The sequence below is a fragment of the Xiphophorus hellerii genome, chromosome 1 (genome assembly GCF_003331165.1).
Source record: "Xiphophorus hellerii strain 12219 chromosome 1, Xiphophorus_hellerii-4.1, whole genome shotgun sequence".
NCBI classification, from domain to species: Eukaryota; Metazoa; Chordata; class Actinopteri; order Cyprinodontiformes; family Poeciliidae; genus Xiphophorus; species Xiphophorus hellerii.
In genome coordinates this window covers 29,646,800-29,672,915 of record NC_045672.1, presented here as the reverse complement: position 1 = coordinate 29,672,915, position 26,116 = coordinate 29,646,800, and the positions used below count along the sequence as shown (strand labels likewise).

At 33.8% G+C, this 26,116-nt stretch overlaps 3 protein-coding genes and 1 long non-coding RNA gene across 10 annotated transcripts in view; 3 read left to right on the top strand and 1 right to left on the bottom strand.

The window, feature by feature from the left end:
• LOC116717773 (CMRF35-like molecule 8) overlaps positions 1–10,880 on the top strand; it is a 36,436-nt gene extending 25,556 nt beyond the window's left edge. The window contains exons 1-9 of one of the 3 annotated variants that reach the window (XM_032559376.1): positions 789–900; positions 1,545–1,646; positions 1,715–1,805; positions 2,906–3,065; positions 4,086–4,415; positions 4,580–4,762; positions 4,962–5,063; positions 6,302–6,339; positions 6,712–7,233. In XM_032559376.1, coding sequence (XP_032415267.1) covers positions 3,026–3,065; positions 4,086–4,415; positions 4,580–4,762; positions 4,962–5,063; positions 6,302–6,339; positions 6,712–6,888 — 870 coding nt within the window. In that variant the 5' untranslated portion in view covers positions 789–900; positions 1,545–1,646; positions 1,715–1,805; positions 2,906–3,025 and the 3' untranslated portion in view covers positions 6,889–7,233. Of the gene's footprint in view, positions 1–283; positions 614–771; positions 901–1,544; positions 1,647–1,714; positions 1,806–2,905; positions 3,066–4,085; positions 4,416–4,579; positions 4,763–4,961; positions 5,064–6,301; positions 6,340–6,711; positions 7,234–10,077; positions 10,116–10,209 lie in introns of those variants that run through there. The other 2 variants (XM_032559381.1, XM_032559388.1) reach the window with 2 other exon arrangements.
• The window catches only part of LOC116717809 (uncharacterized), a 36,291-nt gene extending 22,617 nt beyond the window's left edge, over positions 1–13,674 (bottom strand). The window contains exon 1 of the long non-coding RNA XR_004338814.1: positions 13,621–13,674. This is a non-coding gene — a long non-coding RNA (uncharacterized LOC116717809). The remainder of the gene's footprint in view (positions 1–13,620) is intronic.
• On the top strand, positions 12,185–16,945 carry LOC116717748 (uncharacterized). Of its 4 annotated transcripts, none has more exons than XM_032559341.1 (7): positions 12,185–12,286; positions 13,075–13,395; positions 13,598–13,669; positions 13,887–13,997; positions 14,476–14,510; positions 14,610–14,765; positions 15,651–16,945. In XM_032559341.1, exons 1-7 carry the CDS (start codon positions 12,247–12,249, stop codon positions 15,840–15,842), a joined length of 927 nt encoding a protein of 308 aa, XP_032415232.1. In that variant the 5' UTR covers positions 12,185–12,246; the 3' UTR covers positions 15,843–16,945. The 4 variants fall into 4 exon arrangements, with proteins under 4 accessions (XP_032415232.1, XP_032415248.1, XP_032415240.1 ...); XM_032559349.1 differs by having other exon boundaries at positions 12,187–12,286; positions 13,078–13,395; XM_032559364.1 differs by having other exon boundaries at positions 12,207–12,290.
• A 1,688-nt stretch (positions 16,946–18,633) lies between these two features.
• On the top strand, positions 18,634–25,773 carry LOC116717738 (uncharacterized). 2 transcript variants are annotated; one of them, XM_032559324.1, is made up of 7 exons: positions 18,634–18,834; positions 20,020–20,352; positions 20,513–20,674; positions 21,233–21,334; positions 22,454–22,491; positions 22,591–22,746; positions 24,297–25,773. In XM_032559324.1, exons 1-7 carry the CDS (start codon positions 18,795–18,797, stop codon positions 24,414–24,416), a joined length of 951 nt encoding a protein of 316 aa, XP_032415215.1. In that variant the 5' UTR covers positions 18,634–18,794; the 3' UTR covers positions 24,417–25,773. The 2 variants fall into 2 exon arrangements, with proteins under 2 accessions (XP_032415215.1, XP_032415221.1); XM_032559330.1 differs by having other exon boundaries at positions 18,636–18,834; positions 20,023–20,352.
• Positions 25,774–26,116: the final 343 nt, after the last annotated feature.

Sequence of the window (26,116 nt, the reverse complement as noted above, 5' to 3'; positions counted from 1 at the left end):
AATTAAACAAAACAGAGAAAAATGTTTATTTCTTTCACCAAAACTTTAATTTACAGCATTTTTCAATGAAGATCTTTTACATTAAAAAACAAAACATTATTAATCCAGTTATTTAGAGAATTAAATTTAAATTTAAAGTTATTCTAAGACGTATAAGTTAATTTGTGATTATACTGTATATCCACTGTATTATAATATACAACCAGTTCAGCTAAATTCATACAAATATTTTTTCTTCAAGCAGCTGAATCTTACAGTAACTACTGACTGTTTTTCTCCTCAGCAGCTCTGCAGGATGGAGAAACTCTGGGAACCTACAGAGGAAAGGAAGGAGGAAACATCATAGTTAGATGTGAATTTGTTTACTTTGGAGGGAAAAGGTTCCTTTGTAAGGAAACTTGTGAAGGAAAAAATATTCTCATTGTAACAACTAAAGATAAAGATCAGAGAGGCAGATTCAGCATCAGATATGAAGAAAGAGGTTATACCAAATCTGATTTTCTACATGTGAGCATCACTGATCTGAAACCATCAGACTCAGGATGGTACCAGTGTCGCTGTGATGGATGGAGAGGAACTCTATACGATGATTTTTATCTTGTTGTGACTGAAGGTGAGTTTTCTGGGTTAAACTCAGATTTCAGGATATCTGATTTACAAAGCCATCATCTCCAAACTGCAACTCATGAAGACACAAATCAATAATAAAAACAGGAAGAATATAAATTTAACCTCAGTGGATGTGATTCTGTTTCATTCTCACATCCTCAGATTCTTCAGAACCAAAATGGACTCAAAGACCTTTTCTAGGATCAACTTTTCTCCCAACATCAACTCAGAGTTTCTCTCCTTCTCCATCTGAAACCATCAAACTCTCTGAGAAACCAGCTGCAGCTCCAGGTTCATCATCTGTTCATGTTTATTAGACGTTGATGAGATAATTTGGGTTTATTAAAGTCCAAATTTATCAGTGAATCTCAAAGATGGTAAAGAAACCAGTAAAAATAAAAGGCTTAACATTCAATAAACAAACAAAATTACAGAAACTAATGTAACTAAAACTACTTGTGGTTCATGTGTTGGTTATTGGTCTTGGACCAGAAAACCAGTTGACTCACATCATGATGCGTTGAGGTTTTATGGCGCACTATCTCATTTTTGTCTTGTATACGGTAAGGTAAAATGAATATTTAATAATCAGTCATGTATTGTGACCATTTTCTATGATTTTAGCTAAAGAATGAATCATTTTTTAAATTCCTGTGAAATTCATTGTACCAGCCTCTGCACTGTTGCAGGTTTGATGTTTGTGCTGCAAACTTTAAATATTTATTATTTTATACCAGCACAGATTAAACTGAATGAATGAACATCTATGTTCTCTCATGTCAGAGTCAGATTAATGTGCAGGGATGCCGACATCTAAATGTTGTTTTTACAAACAGTAACAAAGATGAAGATCATCAGCTGTTTATATCAGAAGAGCCACATTTTTCACCTTGTCCTGATCAAACCAAGCTGTTCTCTCTTTAACTCCCCTGCAGGTCTGCAGCTTTATGTGATTCTGTCTCTGGTCGTCAAGATCATCTTGTTATCGACACCTTTGGTGATTTTCTGCTGGAAGAGGAGAACCACGAAAAGCAAAGGTGAGAAAACACAGAATACGTTGTTTCTGTAAATCAGAAGTTTGATCTCTTATCTGAATGTTTTTCAGATTCTGCTGTGGAAACTGAGAACGCAGAAAAAATATTTACAGTTTATTCCTGAACTGAAACAATCAGAGCTCAAAGTACAGATGAAGAACGGTTAGTCTCATGTTTTCACAATAAAATAATCAAAATGAATCATATTGCACAGTTTCATAGAGAACCTAAATGTTGAAATAAGCTCTATTACCTGGCTAAAAATTGTTCCTCTATTCAGTGTTGCATAAGTTTGAAAGATGATCTAATCACTGTGCTGTGGCCGTTTTAATGTTTTATTTAACATATTTTAAGTATGTAAATGTTTTCATGTTCTCCATGTATATTTTTGCCTCTTTTGTTTGATTTATTGTGCCCATGTGATATATATTGGTTCTTTATGATGACATTTCTCTGCTTTTTGCTTTTTCTCAGTTTTAAATATCCTTTTGAACAAGTTTAGCAATGAAGCAAATAAATCTTTTTGTTATTATTTAACGGGAATATTTTTCCAACTGTGGTTGAAGAAGTTATGTATTTAAAGTGTTTATATCAATTTATTTTTGTGAGGTATTTTTCAGTGTATTACTGGTCTTTTAGAGAAAATGTGATGTTTTAAAAAAACATTTCCTAATTAATAAAATTTGTTTTCATTCTTATAATCCCAGTGTCACATGACTATGTTTGGAAAATGTTCTATTTTATTTCTATATTAATAAAAACTGAATATATTGCCTTTTTGGTATTATCCATTTCAGCACAACTTCACATGTTGGAATTAGACTTTGACAGATTTCAGGGACACATTGCACTTTAAATCAGACAAAGGAATATAATCCAAATTAGAATCATTTAGATTTTTATTGAAGAATGAAACCAGCGAAAATAACAATTATATTTATCACTTATAACACAAATATAGATTTGCATTTCTAAAATCTTTACCTAAATGTCACAAACAACCATGTTATAAAACCTACATTTATAGTGATAAAGTGATAAATAAGGTCATCTGTTTCCCTTTGAACCATCAGTTTGGATGTTTAGAGGCAGAGTCAACTAATTAATGTTGTGATGTTCTAAAATATTAACATTTTAACCTAATCTAATGTTTTTTGAATATAGAACTATTTTATTTAATTAAAACAGTTAGTGTAGTCCTACATGAGAAGCAAACTGTTTCATCTGATCAGCAATAATCTACAGAAACTTTAACTTTGCAGTAGAAGTAGGAGGATTGTGACCTCTGGTGTTCAGAGGAGGAACTGCATCCTGCAGAGAAGTTTCTGGTTTATCAGCGAAGCAGGAAGAGAAGCAGAGTTAGAAACCATCAGCAGCTCAGGATGAAGGTCTGTCTCACTCTGATCTGTCTCTTCCTCCTCAGTGAGTACATTATTTTATTTATATCAGTTTCTCTGCTTTCAGTCCTTTCAGTTCCTCACAGGTTTTTCTACATTGTTGAAAGGTTTGAAGCCGATTCAGTTTTTCTAGTTTTCTTTGTTGGTTTCTGTTTTAAAGGTCAGTTTAAATAGCAATGGTTTATTTAAACATTTCGTTTAATTATTCTAACTTTGTCAAATCACTCATTTATTTGTGATTTGACAAATTAATTATGCATGAATGTATCAAAAATAAAGGGGGCAAAAACAGATTATTTTGGGACAAAAGCAGAAAACTAACCATCTATAAGTTGTTGTAATGCAGATATAAATAACCAAAAGTTTTATCTTGAGCTCACAATCTGTTGCTTTGGAGAACTTGCAGTTTGCTACAAAACCTAGAGTAAAAAAGGAGAAAAAGAAAAAGACTTTCAATGGTGTTTCATAGATCATTGAAAGAAACTGAAAAGTTTTACAGTCATTTCTGGATGTCTTCTCCATTTAAATTTATTTTTTGAGTTTTTCTCCAGTTTTATTTTGTGGTTAAGTATGCTGATATTAAAATTGAGGATGTAAACTTTGATTTTATTCACACAAAATGCCAAAACAAATTTTTTCAGATTTATAATTAGATAAACAAAACTTACTTCCCATGTAGTTCATGCTCTGTTGGTCACTTATTGGTTTTCTACAACTCATCTAGTTAAAGAACTACAGGAAACAGCTGTTTGTTTCATAATTTTTAAAACACCTGAAGAGGAAATTGAGAGCAGAAGTAATCGACCAGCAACACTCAAACTCTCCTTAGAGACATAAAACAGAGAAAACAGTTTCAGTTTTATCCAAAGCTTTACTGAGATTTTACAAATTTCCTCTCTGGAGATTTTTTCAGCCGTTATAAAGAAACCAGAAAATATTTAGAGAATTTATGAAATTAAAAAGGTTAAATTAACATTTATTCTGTATTTAAACAATATTATATTTCACAATGACAGTAACTACTGACTGTTTTTCTCCTCAGCAGCTCTGCAGGATGGAGAAACTCTAGGAACCTACAGAGGAAAGGAAGGAGGAAACGTCACAGTTAGATGTAAATTTGGTTACTCTGGAGAGAAAAGGTTCCTTTGTAAGGAAACTTGTGAAGGAGAAAATATTCTCATTGAAACAACTGAAGACAGAGATGAGAACGGCAGATTAAGCATCAGATATGAAAGAAGAAATATGTTTTCATCTGATTTTCTGCATGTGTGGATCACAGATCTGAAACCGTCAGACTCAGGACGGTACCGGTGTCGCTCCGATGAAACCTTACATGGAACTCTATACGATGATTTTTATCTTGTTGTGATTGAAGGTGAGTTTTCTGAACTGAAATTTTAGTTCAAGTTGTCACCAGACCAACTTTAAAAGGCCAACATTTTCAAACTGCAACTCATGAAAACACGCATCAATCGTAAAATTTAGAAAACTTAAAAATTTAACCTCACTTGTGGTTCTGTTTTATTCTCACTTCTTCAGATTCTTCAAAACCAAAATGGACTCCGAGACCTTTTATAGAACCAACTTTTATCCCAGCAACCTCCACAAAAACAACAATAAAAACAACAACAGCAGCAACAGCAACAACAACTCAGAGTCAGAGTTTCTCTCCTTCTCCATCTGAAACCATCAAACTCCCTGAGAAACCAGCTGCAGCTTCAGGTTCATCATCTGTTCATGTTTATTAGATCACTTGGTTTTGCTGAAATCCAACTTTGTTCATCAGTGAGACTCAGAGCAGTTACATGAAAGAACAATTCAGCATGATTACAAGTTTACAAATAATCAAACTATTAAAACATTTCTGTTGGAGATTCTTTGACTCAGAATAAACTGAGATAAACTCTGATCATCCCTGCAGGTCCGCTGCTTTATGTGGCTCTGGTTCTGGTCGTCCTGTTCGTCTTTTTAGCTGCAGCTCTGCTGATTTTCTTCAAGAGGAAAAACTTCAGTCAACAGAAAGGTGAGTTACAGGATGAAGGTGAAATATTACTGAAAACTAACCTATAGAAAAAATAATACACATCACAAGGTTAAAGTCATTTAATCACCAGCCCACTAAATTAACAACTATCAGGGGAAACTTTATCAAAACAACCAAATTTCTTTATTTCTTTTGCAGTTTTAGCATGAAAATGGACTTCTAAAAAGTATTCATGCATTCATATCTTTGCTGACATTACAGCAATCAATTATTTCTTATAATTTCTCAACAGCTGTTTCACGTTTCCGCTGATATTTCAATATTTTTTCTTGTTGATGAACTCCAAGTCTTTGAGGACGGAACGCCTCCTATCCATCACCCTAATCTTTAGCTTCCTTCAGATTTTTCCGAAACGTTAAAATTACTTTCAGTCTCAAGAAACATGTTGGTCAAATTTAAAGATTATTTTAAAACTAAATCTGCCAGAGGTATGAATAATTTTGACCTCTACTGGTTATAAACTAACTCTTGATAAGATTTAAAGTAAATCTTATCAAGATTTTAATTAGTAACAAAATTATATGAATAAATATAATAAATTTTTGTAGCACATTTATTAATGTCTACAGTGAAAAAGAAAATTTTTACCTGAAACTTTATTTTTTAAGAATAATTCAAGAGGCTGTAAATTATTCTCCACTGTTGGAAAATGTTCTTTATTTCATTATTTCAGAAGTTCCCATATTTTACCATCTGAATGTGATCGTTGGTATAATCACAAAGTGTCTGTAATGTTGTGAAAATGTCAATATGAAATAAACTCAATGCTTCCCTTTCAACACTGAAAGTTGCTGCATCATTTCTGACCCTGATGCAGAGAGTCAGTGAGGAAACATCAGTCTGCTAAAAGTTTGGACAGCATTTCACAAGAGATCTTTCAGCTCCAGCTCTATTTTTACTGTGAAATATGAAATGTTCTGGCGGAGCGAAGCTCAGATTGGCTAATCGGGAAAACTGGGGCAATTCCCGGTGGGCTAGTCTGAAGGTTTTTTTGTTTTTTGGAAAGTATTTACTTCTTTTTGTATTTATATTCAAAGACTAACTTGATTAAACAAGTTATTAATTCAATTAATTTTGTAATACAATGACTACAATGTTACAAACCATTAAAGTAACTAAATGCATTTTCTACTGTATTATATGTTACTTATAAGACGCTAAAAATGTTTCACATTAGAAAATCTATTGTCATATTTACTGAACTGCATGTTTTTCAGGTTCTTCAGGAGAAACAGAAAACAGCAAAAACTTCCAGGTAACTAAAGAAAATATAAAGGAAGGAATAAAGGAGGAAGCATTTCAACAGCCTAACAGGAAACTATTGTCTAAAATCTTAGTAAAATTTGAGAAAATCAACTTGTGAAAACAACAAAAAAAAATATCACGGTGTCATGAAATAAGTATAAAATACTGACAGTATTTTAAGACCACTCTGCCTCCATAATCTGCTTCAGTAGATTTGAATTATAAGGTAGTAAATCAACATCTAAACTTGACTCAGGCTAATTTAAGTGAACAGATTTTGTGTTCCTAATGGTTTATTTGACTAAAATATTATTTTCTACATGAAGGAAAATGATAATATATAAGGTTGCTAACTGAAATGTTTCTTCTTGTTTCCTTCCAGGCTAAAGATGGTGCAGTAGAGTACTCTGAGGTTCATTTCTTGAAAAATGCCTCTACTTCAGCCGACAGCGCCCCCTGTGGTCATGCAGAAAACGTCACCTACTCAGAGATTCAGATGAACTTTGCAAACCGCAGCGATGATTCTGCTCTTTACTCCAACATTAGTTTACAGCAGTAGCTCTGCTCTGGCTCTGCTAAAACGTTACTGTTTTTATTTCTCTACAAATAATCATCCTGATTTATAAATGAGACGCATAACTGCAGAAATAGTTCAGAAACTGAAATTCACTTCCAGTAATTTTCTTCTTCCAGGTCTTTGAGAACATAAATCTATAAAAGTAACAAAAGAGAAGGAAATTAAATTTCTTTTATTTAATATCAAAGTAGAAAATATATGATGTGATACATTACATTAATGAAAGGAAAATAAAATCAAGGAACTAACAATGAAAAGAAAACAGAGGGTATTGTGTTGCAAAGAATGAATATTATTAAATTAAATGATTTTCTCTTTTTATTTTTATTCTTTCTCATTATTTCTGATTATATTTAATAATTTAAATTCAACTTGGATGTGTGCAGACTTTACTTTTTGTTACTCCAGATGAACCAAATGTCTCAATGTTCATTTTGTTTATTAGTAAATTTGCTTTACTTCAAATTTCTTGTTAATCTATTTTGATATAAACTGAAAAGGCAGACATATTAATGTAAAATTGACAAGAAAATTATTTTTTATCCTTTTAATCTTTAAGTTTTTGAGGTCTGATCTCAGATTTTATTAAATATTTTTATAAGTAATCACAGCACCCTTTATATAGTTTATGTAAATATATTTCTTAAGTATTTATTTGCTAAGATAAACAAAAAGAGCAGTTAGCCCATCTCTTTATAAATATATATGTAAAATAAAAGCCACAAAGACTGAGCAATATAATAATTGGAAAGAAATATAATTAAATATTTATGTTTTCTTACAGAAGATGTTCTCCACATTCCAGGATACAGAAAGTCCTGTAATTTTCCTGATAAACTAAATTTACCTGCAGAGTAAACTAAACTAGTTGAAGTTGAATTCTTTGGTTTAAATTGTGCATCATGATTTCTGATTAGTGCTAAACTGAAACTTGCGGCTAAAACATGAACTAGTTTTGTAATGTTTCTATGGTTACCAGCCTATAAATGTTTATCTCTCATTTATACAAAGTTGTTTGTTTGAAGATCATTGTGATGTTTTCTGTGTTTGTGCTTCAGCTTTTTTACTTCTCACCTTTTAATTTCAGAATCAGTTTCTATTTAAAGGATAAATCTGGACTGCAGAATTTATGAAATGAAACGTTTTGAGTTTTAAGAAATCCAGTCTTATTCGTTAGCAGTAAAATAGGAGGAGAGTGACCTCTGGTGTTCAGAGGAGGAACTGCATCCTGCAGAGAAGTTCCTGGTTTATCAGTGAAGCAGGAAGAGAAGCTGAGTTAGAAACCATCAGCAGCTCAGGATGAAGGTCTGTCTCACTCTGATCTGCCTCTTCTTCCTCAGTGAGTACGTTATTTTATTTATATCAGTTTCTCTGCTCTCAGTCCTTCATCCTTTCAGTTTCTCACTGTTTACCAGGGAGAATTTCAACTTGGTTGAAAAGTTTGAAGCCGACTCTGTTTCTGTGTAATTATCTCTCCTGCATCCTGTTAGTTTCTGTGGTAAAAGAAACCAAGATGTTGATCTGTTCAAGTATAAATAACAAAGTTCTTGGGGCGTGCTGTGGTGGCGCAGGGGGTTAGCACGCCCCACGTTTGGAGGCCTTAGTCCTCAACGTGGACGTCGCGGTTTCGACTCCCGGTCCCGACGACCTTTACCGCATGTTTTCCCCTCTCCTTACCCTCCTTCCTGTCTGCCTACTGTAGAAAAAATACGAGCCACTAGCGCCGCAAAAACTCTTCGGAGAAAAAAGTATTCCAAAGTTAATTGAGTTATTTTAAGCTTTTCAAATCACTAATATATTTACACAGTTTCCTTTCTGGACGCAAAGTCAAATTATTTCAGAACAAAAACAGCAAACTAACCACCTGGTAGTTGTTAAAATGCAGATTTAAATAAACAAAATGTTCTGTTTTGTCTTGATCTCAGAATTTGTTGCTTTAGAGAACTAGAAAAAGATATTTTTCGTCATAAATTTAAAGAAGTTGAAAAGGAGAATAAACGGAAACAACAAAGTTATGCAAAACCAAAATTTTATCACAGATGCAGTGATAAATGTGCAGAACAGAGCTGTGCTCTAAAATATAAAAATAAAAACTAAATGATGTTAACTTTTTAGCTCTTAAACAAGTTTTGAGTTGCTTCTCCATTGAAGATTTAACCAGGTGGAACAAAGAAACCAGAAGGTTGATGTGCAACATAAATGTTTGGGGAATTTATTAGAATTAGTTTAAAATGTTGGAATCAATGTTAACTTATTCTCACATCTTCAGTTATATTTATAAAACATATTTTCTCTTCAGGCTGCTGAATATCACAGTAATTATTTACTGACTGTTTATCTTCTCAGCTGCTCTGCAGGATGGAGACGCTGCAGAAACTTATGCAGGAATGGAAGGAGAAAACATCACAGTTGAATGTAAATTTAATTTCAATGGAAATTCGATAATCTTCTGTAAGGAAAACTGTGAAGGAGAAAATATTCTGATTAACACAACAGAAGACAGCACTAAGAAAGGCAGATACAGCACTTTCTATGAAACACATTATACTTCAGCTTTTCTCGTTGTGAGAATCTCAGAGCTGAAACGATCTGATTCAGGACGATACCGATGTGGTTTTGGTAAAGACCGATCTCAAGATTATGAATTTTATCTGGATGTGACTGAAGGTGAGTTTTTCTCCTGAAAATGTTCCTCCATGTTTCTGAAAGTAAACTCTGCTCACTGACAGCTTCTGATCCAAAACTGGGTTTAAATCTGAGTTCAGATGTTTTTAACTGATCAAATCATCCAACATGTTCAAACTGAGACTCACACAGACAAACATCTTCATTGGTATCATGAATGTTTAATTTCTCACAGCTACAACTTCAGAATCAAACTGGACCCTGAAGACTTTTCCATTAACAATGAACAAAGGTATCTGTTTACCTTCGTTTTTCTCAAGAGTCACATTTTCCAACCTGATCAAACCAAGCTGTTCTCTCTTTAACTCTCCTGCAGGTCTGCGGCTTTATCTGATTCTGTCTCTGGTCGCCAAGATCATCTTTTTATCGACACCTTTGATGATTTCCTGCTGGAAGAGGAGAACCATGAAAAGCAAAGGTGAGAAAATAAACGATGAGTTTTCTGTAAATCAGACATTTCATTTCTCTGATCTGAATGTTTTTCAGATTCTGCTGGGGAGACTGGGAACGCTGCCGTCTCTCAGGTCAGCTTGAATATTTATAAAACGCCTGAGTTTGATTAGAGTTTCTAACCTCCTTTAATAAAAATTAATAAAACACTTCTTCTTCTTCCTACAGATCAACCCAGAGAGAGAGGAAATCCCAGAGGACAGACAGAACAATTAATCTGCTGATGAAATAATTTCTGTTTATTCCTGAATTAATCTCAAAAAAACATTTAGTCTCATATTTTCACTAGAAAATAACTGAATGTCAAAGATACAGGAACGTTTTCTACACATTATGAAGGAGTTTTGGCACTTGGCTAAAAAATGTTTCTTCATTGAATGTTACAGAAGATGTTTGAAAGATAATCTAATTACCGTGTTGTAAAGATGTTTTTTTAATAAACTCCTGTAAATAAGCAAATATTTTGTATTTTAATAAATTAAATTTTCTACGTTAGCATTAAAAATATGAGGATAAAACCTTAAATAAGACAAAAGTATCAAATAAAGGTCAGAATAATTTAGATTTGGATGAAACAATGAAACCTACAAACATAAAAAGGATTATTTTTATAACAAAGAACACAAATATAGATTTAACATTTATAAGATTTTTAAATAAAAAAAATCATCATTTGATATTTTTAGGACCCCATTTTGTACATTTGTTTTTATTCCATATTCTATGTTGAATATTGCGATGAATGTGAATTTTGTACTGTGGAAAAAACAACAATATAGAGGATGTAACAACAATTGAGAGGAAAAACTAAAAAAATAAAGTTTATATATTCTTTCATACTTTCGCTTTGGCTGATTTGATATGGAGCTGATTTATGCCCCATGCCCAGCTTTATGTCTCCCTTAAAAAGTGACAGAATCGTCATTCAGACTGCATGTTTCAACAGGCACACCAAGAGTCTCTCCAGCAGGAAACACACAGCAGAAATGGCACCTGAAGTTCTGCATGGACTCCTTCAGTTTTACTTTTATCGTTAAACCTGCAGAAAATCCAAAATACTGTGATTCCTTCACTGATGCATTCATGTCATTCTCTCATTGTCCTTCAGTGTAAATATGTTTGTGTTTCCGCTGAGGAGTAAATGAGGATAAGTTTAGAAACCTTGGCTCATGAGAATGTGGAGGTTTTTTCTCACACCTGATAACCTGGTAGATTCAGTTCGATTGGGATCCAAAACTAAACATTTGTTATATTTCCAGCTACTATTCACTTTCACACTGAACCGGGTCAAACTAAAAAGTATTAGGGTCATGCTGATTAAAGAAATGAAATTACAAGAAGTCATAATGAGAAGAAAGTTGTATGAGAGTCATAGTATTACGAAAATATTTATATTACAACTTTATCTTTGTAATATGACTTTATTCTTGTAATATTCTCATTTCGACTATTCTCATAATACTCAAAATATTAATCGAGGGGAGAACAGGACAACACGGAGACACGGAGACACAGAAAACTCGAAATAAACACACAGAAAAACACGAAACATGACAATAAGGCCACCTACTTTTATGCAGTCTGTGTTTTTCTAAAACTTTGTAACACAAATGTTACTTTAAAAGTTCTACTAATGTGGCCTTATGGTCTAGAAGGTGACAAAAATAGTTACGGTTAAGAATGTATAAACACTTTTTCACTGAGGAACTTTAAAGGTATTTGCGGTTTTAAGTTTGTAATCACTGTGACTGTGTATAAAATAGAGATTGCTCATTTATTGCAAGGGAAGGCAAAAGCAGAGAGAAAAACCCACTCTGTCCACTAGGGGACGCCGTAAAATAAACTCTTAGTCGTTTCCTCCAACAGGCTGAGGGGTATGGGGTGAAAATAGTCTCAAAATATCTGTGCGTGTGTAAAAGTATCTGAAGCTCATTGTGATGTTTTCTGTGTTTGTGCTTCAGCTTTTTTTTTACTTCTCATCTTTTATTTTCAGAATTAGTTTCTATTTAAAGGATAAATCTGGACTGCAGAATTTGTGAAATGAAACTTTTTGAGTTTTAAGAAATCAAGACATATTCGTTAGCAGTAAAATAGGAGGAGAGTGACCTCTGGTGTTCAGAGGAGGAACTGCATCCTGCGGAGAAGTTCCTGGTTTATCAGTGAAGCAGGAAGAGAAGCTGAGTTAGAAACCATCAGCAGCTCAGGATGAAGGTCTGTCTCACTCTGATCTGCCTCCTCTTCCTCAGTGAGTACATTATTTTATTTATATCAGTTTCTCTGCTCTCAGTCCTTCATCCTTTCAGTTCCTCACTGTTTACCAGGGAGAATTTCAACTTGGTTTGAAGGCAACTCTGTTTCTGTGTAGTTTTCTTCCTGCTTCCTGTTGGTTTCTGTGGTAAAAGAAACCAAGATGCTGTTCTGTTCAAGTATAAATAACATTATTCCAAAGTTAATTGAGTTATTTTAAGCTTTTCAAATCACTAATATATTTGCACAGTTTCCTTTCTGGACGCAAAGTCAAATTATTTCAGAACAAAAGCAGCAAACTAACCATCTGGTAGTTGTTAAAATGCAGATTTAAATAAACAAAATGTTCAGTTTTGTCTTGAGCTCAGAGTTTGTTGCTTTAGAGAACTAGAAAAAGATATTTTTTGTCATAAATTTAAAGAAGTTGAAAAGGAGAATAAACGGAAACGACAAAGTTATGCAATACCAAAATTTCATCACAGACACAGTGATAAATCTGCAGGACAGAGCCGTGCTCTAAAATATAAAAGCAAAAATAAAAACTAAATGATGTTAACTTTTTAGCTCTTAAACAAGCTTTGAGTTGCTGTTGAAGATTTAACCAGGTGGAACAAAGAAACCAGAAGGTTGATGTGCAACATAAATGTTTGGGGAATTTATTAGAATTAGTTTAAAATGTAGGAATCAATGTTAACTTATTCTCACATCTTCAGTTATATTTATAAAACATATTTTCTATTCAAGCTGCTGAATATCACAGTAATTACTGACTGTTTATCTTCTCAGCAGCTCTGCAGGATGGAGACGCTGCAGAAACTTATGCAGGAATGGAAGGAGAAAACATCACAGTTGAATGTAAATTTAATTTCGCTGGAAATCCGATAATCTTCTGTAAGGAAAACTGTGAAGGAGAAAATATTCTGATTAACACAACAGAAGACAGCACTAAGAAAGGCAGATACAGCACTTTCTATGAAACAAATTATACTTCAGCTGTTCTCCATGTGAGCATCTCAGAGCTGAAACGATCTGATTCAGGACGGTACCGATGTGGTTTTGGTAAAGACCGATCTCAAGATCATGAATTTTATCTGGATGTGACTGAAGGTGAGTTTCTCTCCTGAAAATGTTCCTCCATGTTTCTGAAAGTAAACTCTGCTCACTGACAGCTTCTGATCCAAATCACCTCAAACTGGGTTTAAATCTGAGTTCAGATGTTTTTAACTGATTAAATCATCCAACATGTTCAAACTGAGACTCACACAGACAAACATCTTCATTGGTATCATGAATGTTTAATTTCTCACAGCTACAACTTCATCTTCTTCTTACTCTTCATCTACAACCATCCAACAGACCACAATATTATCTGAACCCAATGGTAAAGTATCTGCTGAGGTTTTTATGATGTTGGTCAATGACAGTTGATGTTTCATGATTTTCTTAGATTGCTGTGAATCAGCAATTTTGACAAAACAGTTAAAGGGCCTCAACATGTGATAGTTCTGGATTAATCTAACCAGGTTGAATGTGTGTAATTATGTGGCTCAGAAACAGAACAAAGAAGGAAAGAAAAATATTAATTTGTATTAAAACAGGTGAAACATTTCTGCTGCTTTATGTGGGTTTGGGTCTGGCCGTCCTGATCGTCTTGTTAGCGACGGTTCTGCTGATTTACTGCCAGAGGAAACGCTTCCATCAACAGAAAGGTGAGTTATATATAACACACACTGCTGTTTCCTTCTCACACACACTTCTCACACCTTCACACCCTGAAACTAAACTCACTACCTGGTTCATTTATTTGTCCCAAATGTAATTTACCAACAGAATGTAACTTTGCCTCCATTTATAATCATTTTACTAAAGTTATTTGTTCTTTTAGATGCTCATAGATTATAAAATGTACATGAAGTCAATAAGTATAAAAAGTGATCTTGAAAAAAACTTGCTTTGTTGTAATGTGTTACATGAAGGCAAGGCTTTTTATGCATAGCTCTGTTCACACGAAGCTTCAGGGGAAATTGTGCAAACCTGAAGCAGACAGAAGTTACATTTATTTGTAACTTCATCATTTTAGAATGGCCCAGTCAAAGTCCAGATCTAAATCAAAAAGGGAATCTCTACTAACTCTAACAGTTTTATAATATTGTTTTAAGTCATTTAATTCCTCGTTTTGTTTTTCAGGTCGTCCAGCAGAAACAAATCCCACAGATTTAACGGTAAGTCAGAGTAAAAACGTCTCCACCATCTTTCTAATCCTGCAGCAGTCAGTTTGTAAAACCTGCTGCTTGATCCAATTTAAACTCTTGGTTCTGCAGATCAACACCGTTTATGAGGAGATCAGAGAGGAGGACAGAGAGAACAAACCTCCTGCTGGGGAAATATCTTCAGTTTACGTTTTCGTCCAACCCGACAAACCAAACGCAGCTGAAAGCAACGAAATATACAGCCTGGCCAGCGAACCGCAGGGGCAAGTAAGTGGAAGGAGAGTAAAAATAATATTTTTTCTTAATTTTTTTCAATCAGTTTGAGCTAAAAATACAAAATATAGTTTTACTATCACACATCGTGGGCGAAGTCTTTGTTTTGTTTGTTGTTTCATGGGAAAACATTTAATATTTTAAAATCCTGTAACAAGGTAACTTTCTCAGGTAGATTTAATTCATAAGATGATAATCATTTTTCCCCAGTTGCTTTTATTGACTTATAGAAAATTGGAAGCCATTAAAATGTCCTGCAATACATTGGATGGATTAACAAGTTAAATGAAAATATTTGCAATTTTGCTTCTTTTATGTCATAAAAATTTGGTTTTACTTTCTTGTGGCAGAAGCACAATATATTTGTTAGACTTTTATTTGATAAAGATTTCATTTTTAATTTCACATTTTAAATTATCTGATGTATTGATGTGTTTGTAATAAATATTTTTTTTAACTGGGTTTCACTTTAACTTCTTAAAGTTGTGATATCCATGCAAACTTGTAGAAAACGGATCAGTTTAAACTTGAAGTTTTATCTGAAAGCCAAACACAAAGTGGTATGCAGTTGTGAAGTACAAATAAAATTATACATGATTGAAAACATTTTTTATAAATGAATAAAACATATGATGTGCAAAAGTATTCAGCTTTGTTGAAACTCCTGTTGCTGCATTTCTTTCTTTACCAGCTTTGCACATGTAGTGACTGACATTTTGCCAATTCTTCCTTGCAAAACAGATGAAACTCAGTCAGAATAGATGGAAAGAGTTTGTGAATAATGAATAATGAAATATTATATTATTCTAAATTCTGCTTGTGGAAGCATTTTAATGTATAAATGTACAAACTAAAACTTTTCTCCTTGTTTTCTTCCAGGCTAAAGATGGAGAAGCAGAGTATTCTGAAGTGCAGTTGTTGAACGATGACACCGGATCCAACGGCGGCCATCTTGGTGTCTCAGATAACGTCACCTTCTCAGAACCTCAGTTAGATATGAGCTCTGGTAGCCATGGCAACAGTTCAAATCCTCTTTATTCCAGCATTACTTTAGAACAAGAGCTTTGCTGATATGGACTCAGCAACAGAGACGTAACCAAAATCAGTAAATATGAGGCTTTTTGGAGCTACTCATTTATTACAGCTGGAAACGAGAGATCAGGCCTGGAATCTGGATGTAGTGATGGACTGAACCTTCGAAAACACATAAAGACAGTTACAAAGTCGGTCTTTTATAACCTGAAGAACATTCCCAGGATTAAAGGACTAAAATCCCAGCAGGATCTAAAGAAACTCATCCATATGTTTATTCTGAGTCACATTGATTACTGCAACCGTGTTCCCACAGGTCTGCCTAAGAAATCAATCAGATCCAGAACCGCTGCTGCTGGAGTTCTGCTCATGTGATGCTTCAGCCGCAGCTCTGCCAAACGACATGGATCCTCAATGTTGTCAAAATAAACTGATAATTAGATAAAAACACAAAACATGTCAGCTTTAAGTAGAAATGAGTTAAAATGCAAAACAATAGAGAGAAATGGAAGACAAATATTTGCTAATTATTTCCCTTTACAGTGTTTCAGCTCTGGAAGAAGAATAAAAACTAAACTAAATAAAACATTGGAGACTGTAGCATAAACACAGAAAACACAGGAGAGATTGAAGGTCAGACAGAATAAAAGCTGATCAACCCAGAAAGAAGAAATCAGAAAAGAGGAGAGACAGAATAAATCATCTTCATTCCTGAACTAAACTCTGAAACAATCAGAGTTCAAAGTTCAGATAAAGAACATTTAGTCTCATGTTTTTGCAAGAAAATGACCAAAAATCAATCTAAAGTTTCCTGTAAATTATAGATAAGCTAAATTATTAAATAGGTTTCCATATTTAAATAATGTTCCTTCATTGAATGTTACTGAAGATATTTGAAAGCTGATCTAATCGCTGTGCTGTAACTGTTTTTATAAAATTGTTTTCATTCATTAGGTTTTTAGTAAAACCAAAATATGTATACATGTGTTTCATATTGTACATTTTTATTATTCTATTTTTTATATGCAATATGATGGTGGTTAAATAAATGTCTCTGTTTTCTGCTTTTTCTCTAATTAAAAGACTTTTGAACAAGTTTTGCTGTGGATCAAATAAAATAAATATATATTTTTTATGATTCAGCAGGAATATTTTTTCAGACTTTGGTTAAACAAACTGTGACGTCTTTAGTTTTGAACTAACTCCTCTGTGAAAGCCCCGCCCCCTGATAAATGTGGACTGTTAAGGGAAGGAAAGTTATTAGGTTAGCTTAATTTTGGAAAAAGCATGGCTCTCCTCTCCTCCTGTTAGCCGGGTCGCGAGCGGATGACATCACGCTGGCAAGGAGACGGCAAGGCACGATGACGTCACAGAAATACAGAGTTTAATCTCATACAAAGCAATGAACAACAAAGCTGCAGAGGAACAGAGATATGCATTTTCTCATGAAAATAAAAAACACACAAGGGAAGACAGACGAACACAAAACACATAAGACAGACAAAGGCGCCATCGTGGAGAAAAGATGAAAAAAACTCTCTCAGCTCCTCTCCGGTGCTGCCCTGAAATTTTAACCAAAGAGGCGTTTCCCTATTTAATATATGCAAAGAAGGCGTTCTGCTCTTCGACCAATTAGAACTCCCTCAGGCCCCCAGAAAAAGCCGGGACTCCCTGATTTATAGCAAAGGTGTCTGTTTTTTATCTAAGCAAAAGGCGAACTACCCCGTGGTCATCTCTGCCTGATACGGAAGATCTCTGGCGCCAAGAAGTCTCTGACCCCTTTCGGGCTGTAAATTTTATTGCTCTGTGTGTGGGGGAGGCAAAAGGGCCCTGCTTTGTTTGAATGTCTGCTATTGTGAGCTCCCCCATGCTCCACAGAAAACTGTTCCAAATAAAGTGTTGACTATCCCTTTACACATGTCATAAGATTAAGTGTATTTTTAGCATTAAATAATCATTTTCCTTAGCAGGACCCTAAATGACACCGAGGGGCCGGAGCTCAACTGCAGTAACCACTGTTTGACCACAGAGGGCAGCACTGAGACGGGTTTAGCTGTAAACATATTTACAGGATAAAGTCAAAATATGCACAGAAACGGACAAATACAAACCTTAAGAACCGATTTAGACAACAATAAAGAAACAAAAGTTTCTATTGTGTTACATGTAATGTCCTAACAGCCTTTATACTGATTTATATTAGCCAGTTTTTAATGGTTGAGGTGACACATTGGACCTTAAATCACAACAAAACCAAGTAGGAAAAAAATTCATTTTCTTAAGACTGAAAACTGTAAACATGTAAAAATTATATTTTTTATAACTAAGAATGAAAATGTAGTTTGTCTATTTCTAAAATCTATAACCCAAGAATACCAAACAACCCCTTTATAAAATTTTACTTATAATAAAAATCCTCCTCTGTTTTCCTCTTAAAAATGCCACCAGATGTTCTGTTGGGAAAATCTGCTGGCAGGACGATCATAGAGCATCACCAGAACTTCACTTCCTGACCTCCAAGACGTTTTCATTAAAGGATGAAGATCCAGGAACCATCAGATCTGTCCTGCTATGAGGAGTTGCTGCATTTCATCATTTCACTGCTGCTGATCTACAGTCATGAATGTGATGAATAAAGTCATCTGTTTGGATGTTTGAAGGTTCACAGTCAACTAATTAATGTTCTAATGTTCTAAAATGTTCTAAATTTAACCCTCATTTCCTAATGTTTGAATATGAAACTATTTTATTGTTGTTGTTCCTTAATAATGGTCTAAATGAGCAGGAACAATATTAATTAAAATAATTAATTGATTCTTCGATGGAAAACAAACTGATCTGATGCGGAATAATCTACAGAAACTTTAACTCTGCAGTAAAAGTAGTAGTGCCCTCTGGTGTTCAGAGGAGGAACTGCATCCTGCAGAGAAGTTCCTGGTTTATCAGCGAAGCAGGAAGAGAAGCAGAGTTAGAAACCATCAGCAGCTCAGGATGAAGGTCTGTCTCACTCTGATCTGCCTCTTCTTCCTCAGTAAGTACATTATTTTATTTATATCAGTTTCTCTGCTGTCAATCCTTCATCCTTTCAGTTCCTCAGTTTATTAGGAAGTTTTTTAAACTTATTGAAAAGTTTTAAACTGAACTCTGTTTAACCTTTCCTCCAGTGTCATCTGTTTCTTTCTCTTGACAAGCTGATCAAATAAGCTCAGAATCTAAACACATATTCACACATACACAGGAATGTAGTAATTTATATATTTATATATATATATATATATATATATATATATATACAGTACAGACCAAACGTTTGGACACACCTTTTAATCCAATGAGTTTCCTTTATTTTCATGACTAATGACATTGTAGATTCACACTGAAGGCATCAAAACTATGAATAACACATGTGGAAATATGCACTCAACAAAAAAGTGTAAAACAACTGAAAATACCCCTTATATTCTAGTTTCTTCAAAGTAGCAACCTTTTGCTGTGATTACTGCTTTGCACACACTCTGCATTTTCTTGATGAGCTTCAAGAGGTAGTCACCTGAAATGGTTTTCACTTCATAGGTGTGCCCTGTCAGGTTAATAAGTGGGATTTCTTGCCTTATAAATAGTCATGAAAATAAAGAAAACCCATTTTTAATTAGAAGGTGTGTCCAAACTTTTGGTCTGTACTGTATATATATATATATATATATATATATATATATATATATATATATATATATATATATATATATATATATATATATATATATATATATATATATATATATATATATATAATAAAACATTTTTGTTTTATTAATAAACTAATAAAACAAGTCAGTGTTTGTTGTTTTGGAAAACTGTTGACTTTCTAAAAGTCATCTAGTTAAAGAAAATGAGGAAACAGCTGCTTGTTTCATATTTTTTGTATGTAAATGAAGACAAATATCAGAGCAGAAGAAACCCATCAATGCAGCAACACTGAAACTTTCCTTAAAGACATAAACAGAGAAAAATGTTTGATTTTGTTCTCCAAAGCTTTATTCACAAACTTCTTGTTTTTTTGCATAAACAAACCAGGAGATAAGAAGAAAAATAAATTTAGAGAATTTAGCTGAGAAACTGGGTTAAATTAACATTTATTCTAAAGCATCAAGTTTAATTTATTTAATCTATTTTATATTCTACAGTGACAGTAACTACTGACTGTTTTTCTCCTCAGCAGCTCTGCAGGATGGAGAAACTCTGGGAACCTACAGAGGAAAGGAAGGAGGAAACATCACAGTTAGATGTGAATTTGGTTACTTTGGAGGGAAAAGGTTCCTTTGTAAGGAAACTTGTGAAGGAAAAAATATTCTCATTGAAACAACTGAAGATACAGATCAGAGAGGCAGATTCAGCATCAGATATGAAAGAAGATATTTTTTTCAATCTGATTTTCTACATGTGAGCATCAGAAATCTGAAACCGTCAGACTCAGGATGGTACCGATGTCGCTCCGATGAAACAGGGGAAAAAACTCTATGGGATGATTTTGATCTTTTTGTGGTTAAAGGTGAGTTTTATGAAATTAAATCTTTAGTTTAGGTTTTCAACACATTACAGTTTATACATGTTCAAACTATGACTCATGAAGACACACATCCATCATAAAATGAGGCGATTGTAAATTTAACCTCAGTGGTTATGATTCTGTTTCATTCTCACATCCTCAGATTTTTCAGAACCAAAATGGACTCAAAGACCTTTTCTAGGATCAACTTTTCTCCCTACAGCTTCAACAACAAGGAAGAGAACAACTAGAACAACAACTCAGAGTTTCTCTCTTTCTCCATCTGAAACCATCAAACTCCCTGAGAATCCAGCTGCAGCTCCAGGTTCATCATCTGTTCATGTTTATTAGACGTTGATGAGATAATTTGGGTCAGAGACTCCGACCTGTTAAGAAATATAGAGCCTATTCTTAAAAGCACAGTTAGAACTGTGCAGTTAATAGATCAAAAATATTTCCTAATTAATTATAACTGATACAAATTGATTCAAATTTAGTAAAACAATGAAAAATGTCTGGGAGTTTAGTGTTGAATTATGTTTGAATCAAAGGCTGAGAGGCAGACAGAGCAGGAATTATGAAGCAAGAAAGAATCAAGATGTTGAACACAAAGTGTAAAATTTTCACAGAGCTCTAAGAAAATGTAGTTTACTGGACAGAGACAAGAACAAAACGCTGAATGAATTAAAAACAACAATAAAACCTGAAGAATCTGATCAGTGAAGCTCATTAAACACATAATGTGTGTCCTGTGAATTAAATATACACAATTCTGTCTTTAATGAGCAGCTTATGAAGGATAAACATTAATACACCTGGCATGTTTTAGTGGAACATGTTTGTGTAATAAACTAAATAAACTCAACTATTAACATCCCTGCAGATCTGCTGCTTTATGTGGGTCTGACTCTGGGCCTCCTGTTCGTCTTGTTAGCGACGACTCTGCTGATTTTCTGCCAGAAGAAACGTTTCCATCAACAGAAAGGTGAGTTGTGACAAACACTGCTGTTTTTCAACCAGCAAAAAATCAAACTGTCATAACTATCCCTGTCTTCACATATTGTTAATTGTAATGAACTTCTGCATGTTCACAAACTATAAAATCTATAAAGTTAAGAAATTTAAACAGTGGACTTGAGAATACCTGCTTTGTTGTCATAAAAGCAAACATTTAATTGTTGTTGTTTGTGCTGCTCTCACTTGTCGTGCAAATAAAGAAGAAATTGTGTAAAGTTGAAGCAGATTGATGTTCAACATTTACTGTAACTTCAATATTTTGATGTGGAAAGTTAGAGTGAAAACATTTCTGCTAAAAGTTTTCACAACAAGCTGAGATCGGCCAGTTAGAAATGTTCTTGGACTTGTAATTGTTGGAGTGGAGAAACTCTGGAATGAACTGGTTTTAATGTTTTTGTAATTATTGAAATTTCAGCGATCATCAAACTGTTCGCCCCCGTCTTCACGTGAACATATTGTGTGATTAGTCTGAATTTCCTGGCTGTGTTTATTTAAGCAGAAAATAATGCAACTCAACTCCTAGAAGCACCTGAGGACTGAAGATCCAAACGCCTGGTTTATTCATGTTAGAATGGCCCAGTTAAAGTACAGACCTAAGTCAATCAATCAATCAAGTTTATTTGTAAATCACATTTCAGCAGCAATGCAGTTCAAAGTGCTTTAGATAAAAACACTAAATTATGAAGTTATAGAGAAAACAGCCTATGGTCAACAATTGAACAAACATTACATTTTGGTGATCGCCTTCGCCAAAATCAATACTGTTGATCAATGTTTCATTTATTATGGTTCAAAAGAAACTCCATACAGCTGGTTTTTTATTCTTGATATAAAGGAACTTTAGCTGTTTCAGTTGTTTTGCTTTTATATGGAAGTTTCTTTAAGACCTCAATAGTCATAAAAAACTAAGTCGAACTGAATCTCTGGCAAAACTTAATAATTACTGTTCCCATACTCTGTCCAACCAACATAAAAATAAGCAAATATTTCAGTCTGCAGGTGTGAAAATCTGGATCCCACGATATTGACTTCATTACAGTTTTACAGTGTTGCTTTAAATCAGATAATTCCCCGTTTTGTTTTTCAGGTCCTCCGGTGAAAATAGAGCCTACTGACTTCACAACGGTAAGTCAGAGTAAAAACGTCTCCACCATCTTTCTAATCCTGCAGCAGGCAGTTTGTAAAACCTGCTGCTTGATCCAATTTAAACTCTTGGTTCTGCAGATCAACACCGTTTATGAGGAGATCAGAGAGGAGGACAGAGAGAACAAACCTCCTGCTGCGGAAATATCTTCAGTTTATGTTTGCGTCCAACCCGACAAACCAACTGCAACTGAAAGCATCGAAATATACAGCCTGGCCAGTAAACCACAGGGGCAAGTAAGTGGAACTCTAGAACGACAGTAATAGTAATAATAATGATAATAATTGATCAGAATGGACGCATTATATTTTCATTCAGTTTGAGCTAAAAATAAAAATTCATACATCTAGTTTTACTGTGAGGGAAGTCTGAGCTCTAAGTGTTTTATTTTATCTTCCATTTCTTCAGATTGTTGTAAAACATTTTATATTTTTGCTCAAAATTTTGCAAACAAGGTAAATTTTTCAGGTAGATTTAATTCATAAGATGAGGAACTTTTTTAATATCAGTTTTTTGTCCCAGTTGCATTAGCTATGGGAAGCAATTCCAATGTACTATGATGCATTGAATAGATTTGCAAGTGAAATGAAAAGATTTGCAAATTATTTCTAAATCGGTTTTATTTTCTTTGGAGCAAGAACAATATCATCTTTGTCAGAATTTTATTCAGAAAAGATTTAATTTCCTCTAAGCTTTTTAAATAAAATCCTCCAGGTCAGTTGGCCCATCTCTGGACTCCAAAGGTAGAAATGCAAAATGGCCTTTCTCTGGTACTTGCAGTGTTAAACCATCTGTTGTGTTTGCAGTGGATCTTTTTTTAATCTGGGTTGCACTTTAACTTCTTAAAGTTATGACATCCATGCAAGCTTGCTTAAAAAAAGAACAGTTTGCCCCTGATGTAAGATTTTAATTCTTGCTGCTCCTGCATGGTTATTCAAATCCTAGGAGAACAGTAAAGGTATTTTTACTCTGCTTTGGTTAGCACATCTGAAACGTGTTTGCTCTCTGCAGTTATTAAAAGTACATTATAATCTATTTATGTGACGGTTACAGGATCAAGTGAAAATGTAAGTAAATGTATTTTCCTTGTTTTGTTTCCCCATTTTGCAAAAACCTGCTGGTGAGGTTGTTAAATTTTTACATCTTTGTAGCCATTCAGAAAGTCATAAGTTGGTGTTTTTGTCAGAAATGTTTGAAATAAAATCCAGGAAGCAGAAAGAAACTGTACACAACATAACAGTAATCTTTGCATAAAATCAGCAGGATATACAGCTCAATATTTCATGTCTTGTCACCAACTATTCTTTGTCTCTTAGTAAACTACACTTAGAAATAATTTATAGTGGATCACAAATCTGCAAGTACTTGAGACACACTAAAAAAACCTCGGACAAATGCCTACTTTAATATTTCAAGCACTAAATATACCTTAATATGCATTAATATGCACAGTACAAAACATAAGCAAATGCCAATTAATAGCATATCAAGCAGCATTGTGTGTTCAGCTTCCATAGCTGCATTTTCTATTGAATATTTTGGACATAATCTACAAAAAAAATCTGCAGACACACTATTTACTGAAAAAAAAACCTTGAGTCATATTCCACAGAATCCACAAAAGTACAGAATTTGAGTTGAATCTGCAAATACTGAACTGTATGCACTTAAAATCATATTGACTAAACTTTTTAGTTAATAATTACGTATTTAATTATTCTATATTCTGCTTGTTGAAGCATTCCAATACATAAATGTACAAACTTTTCTCTTTGTTTCGTTTCAGACTAAAGAGGAAGACATAGAGTACTCTGAAGTGCAGCTGTCAAACGTTGCTGCCGGCTCGAACGGCGGCCATCTTGCTGCTTCAGATAACGTCACCTATTCAGATCCTCGCTTAGCTTAGCCTCAACCTCTGGTAGCCATGGCAACGGATCACCTCCTCTTTAGTCCATTACTGTACGAGTCTAGCTTTGCCGTGGTTCTGCTGTTTGTTTGTCCTGAGAGAAAACTCAAACTCATTAGCTCTGTAATTAGCTTTGAGCTAACAGTCACTAAAACTGTAAATTTGATTCATTTGCTTTTGTAGGACACATGCTGACCTGTTTTACTGGACCGTAAAATCCATATAATATGGACTCAGACACAGTGACAATATCAAAATCAGTCCACATGGTGATTCTTCAAGTTTTTACTATAAACGCATAACAAACTGGATAATCAGTTCAATGTTTGAGTTTAATATGGCAGTTTTTGTTTTTCACTCTGTTTGCACTTTTCTTGCCTGTATTTTCAGTTTACATCTGTTAGAACAGTTAGCAAATATTTTCATTATTTTAAACATTTTCTAATTGCTAAATATTTGGGCAATATTTATCATCATTGTTGTACATTTGTAAAATAGGCATATAAATATTATCTGTGATGCTGGTTATAATAACTGTAATTTAGTTGCACTCTGTAAAATGTATGCATAAAACTATGAAGCAACTTCCAGACAAACAGCTTAAAGTTATTGTTTAAATGAATGAGGGCAGAACTTAAAAACTGTTCTTCACTTTGCGGTGGAAACGGACGAAAGAGGAACTGAAACAATGCTCCTGCAGCAGCAGCTCAAAACGTGGAGCAGAAATATATGTTTTAGAAAAGTACAGGAAAAAAGAAGAATTTTTATTGGGTATAATTGTACATGCATGTGTGGTGATTGAAATAGGATTACTAATGTAGCCCAATATTAAACATTATTAAAGTTTGGTTTATTAGAAAAGTCTTCACGTTGAAGTCAGCTCAAGGGTTTGTGTTTTATCATTTGTGAGTCCGGATACTATACAGGATGTGGTTCATAGAAAATGATTCTTTTTTTGACTTGTCGGAGCAACAGTTGCCTGGTTCTGCTTTTAATCAACTAGCATTTAAAACTACTTCTTATCTTTGTGAACAATAGTTTCACTTCTGCTTCAGAAGTACAATCTATAATAATCGTTTCTGATCAATCAACATGGAGATCTGATAAAGCACTGAATCTGTCCAAGTGACCTAATTTCCCAAAAACCAAACACTAATGACGCATTGTTTGACCTTTGACCTACATAATGTTGCAGTTGTTCACGTCACACATGCAAAGGTTTGTCGACATGGATGCAAATATTTCTGTAATTACATGCATCTGTTTACATGTGAAGTGAAAAACAGAAGTTTTATGAGAGAATATGAACTGAAATTGATGACCGTTAGTAATATTTAATATTTAACGGGGTATTGTTGTTGTTTGTGGTAGTGTTTTCCTTTGTGCAGTTTGTTTTGGTGTTTGGCTGTTTTATGTTGAACATGTATAAAATAAAACCTATTTTCACTGAGGATGCATTATTTTGGTTGATATGGAAATAAATAAAATAGTATTATTCATTATATTTGGAGAGAGAGAGATTGCATTATTTGAACTTAATCACATCTTTTTTTTAAAAAATAAAATCCACTAGAATGTAAAATGCTTAAATAATTTTGCTTTATATTTTCACTTCAACTGAAAAATGAAAAAAATGAAGCTCCTAAAAATCTACTGTCCATCAAAAAGAGTTTTGTTAATCATTGTTTTAATGAGATTTC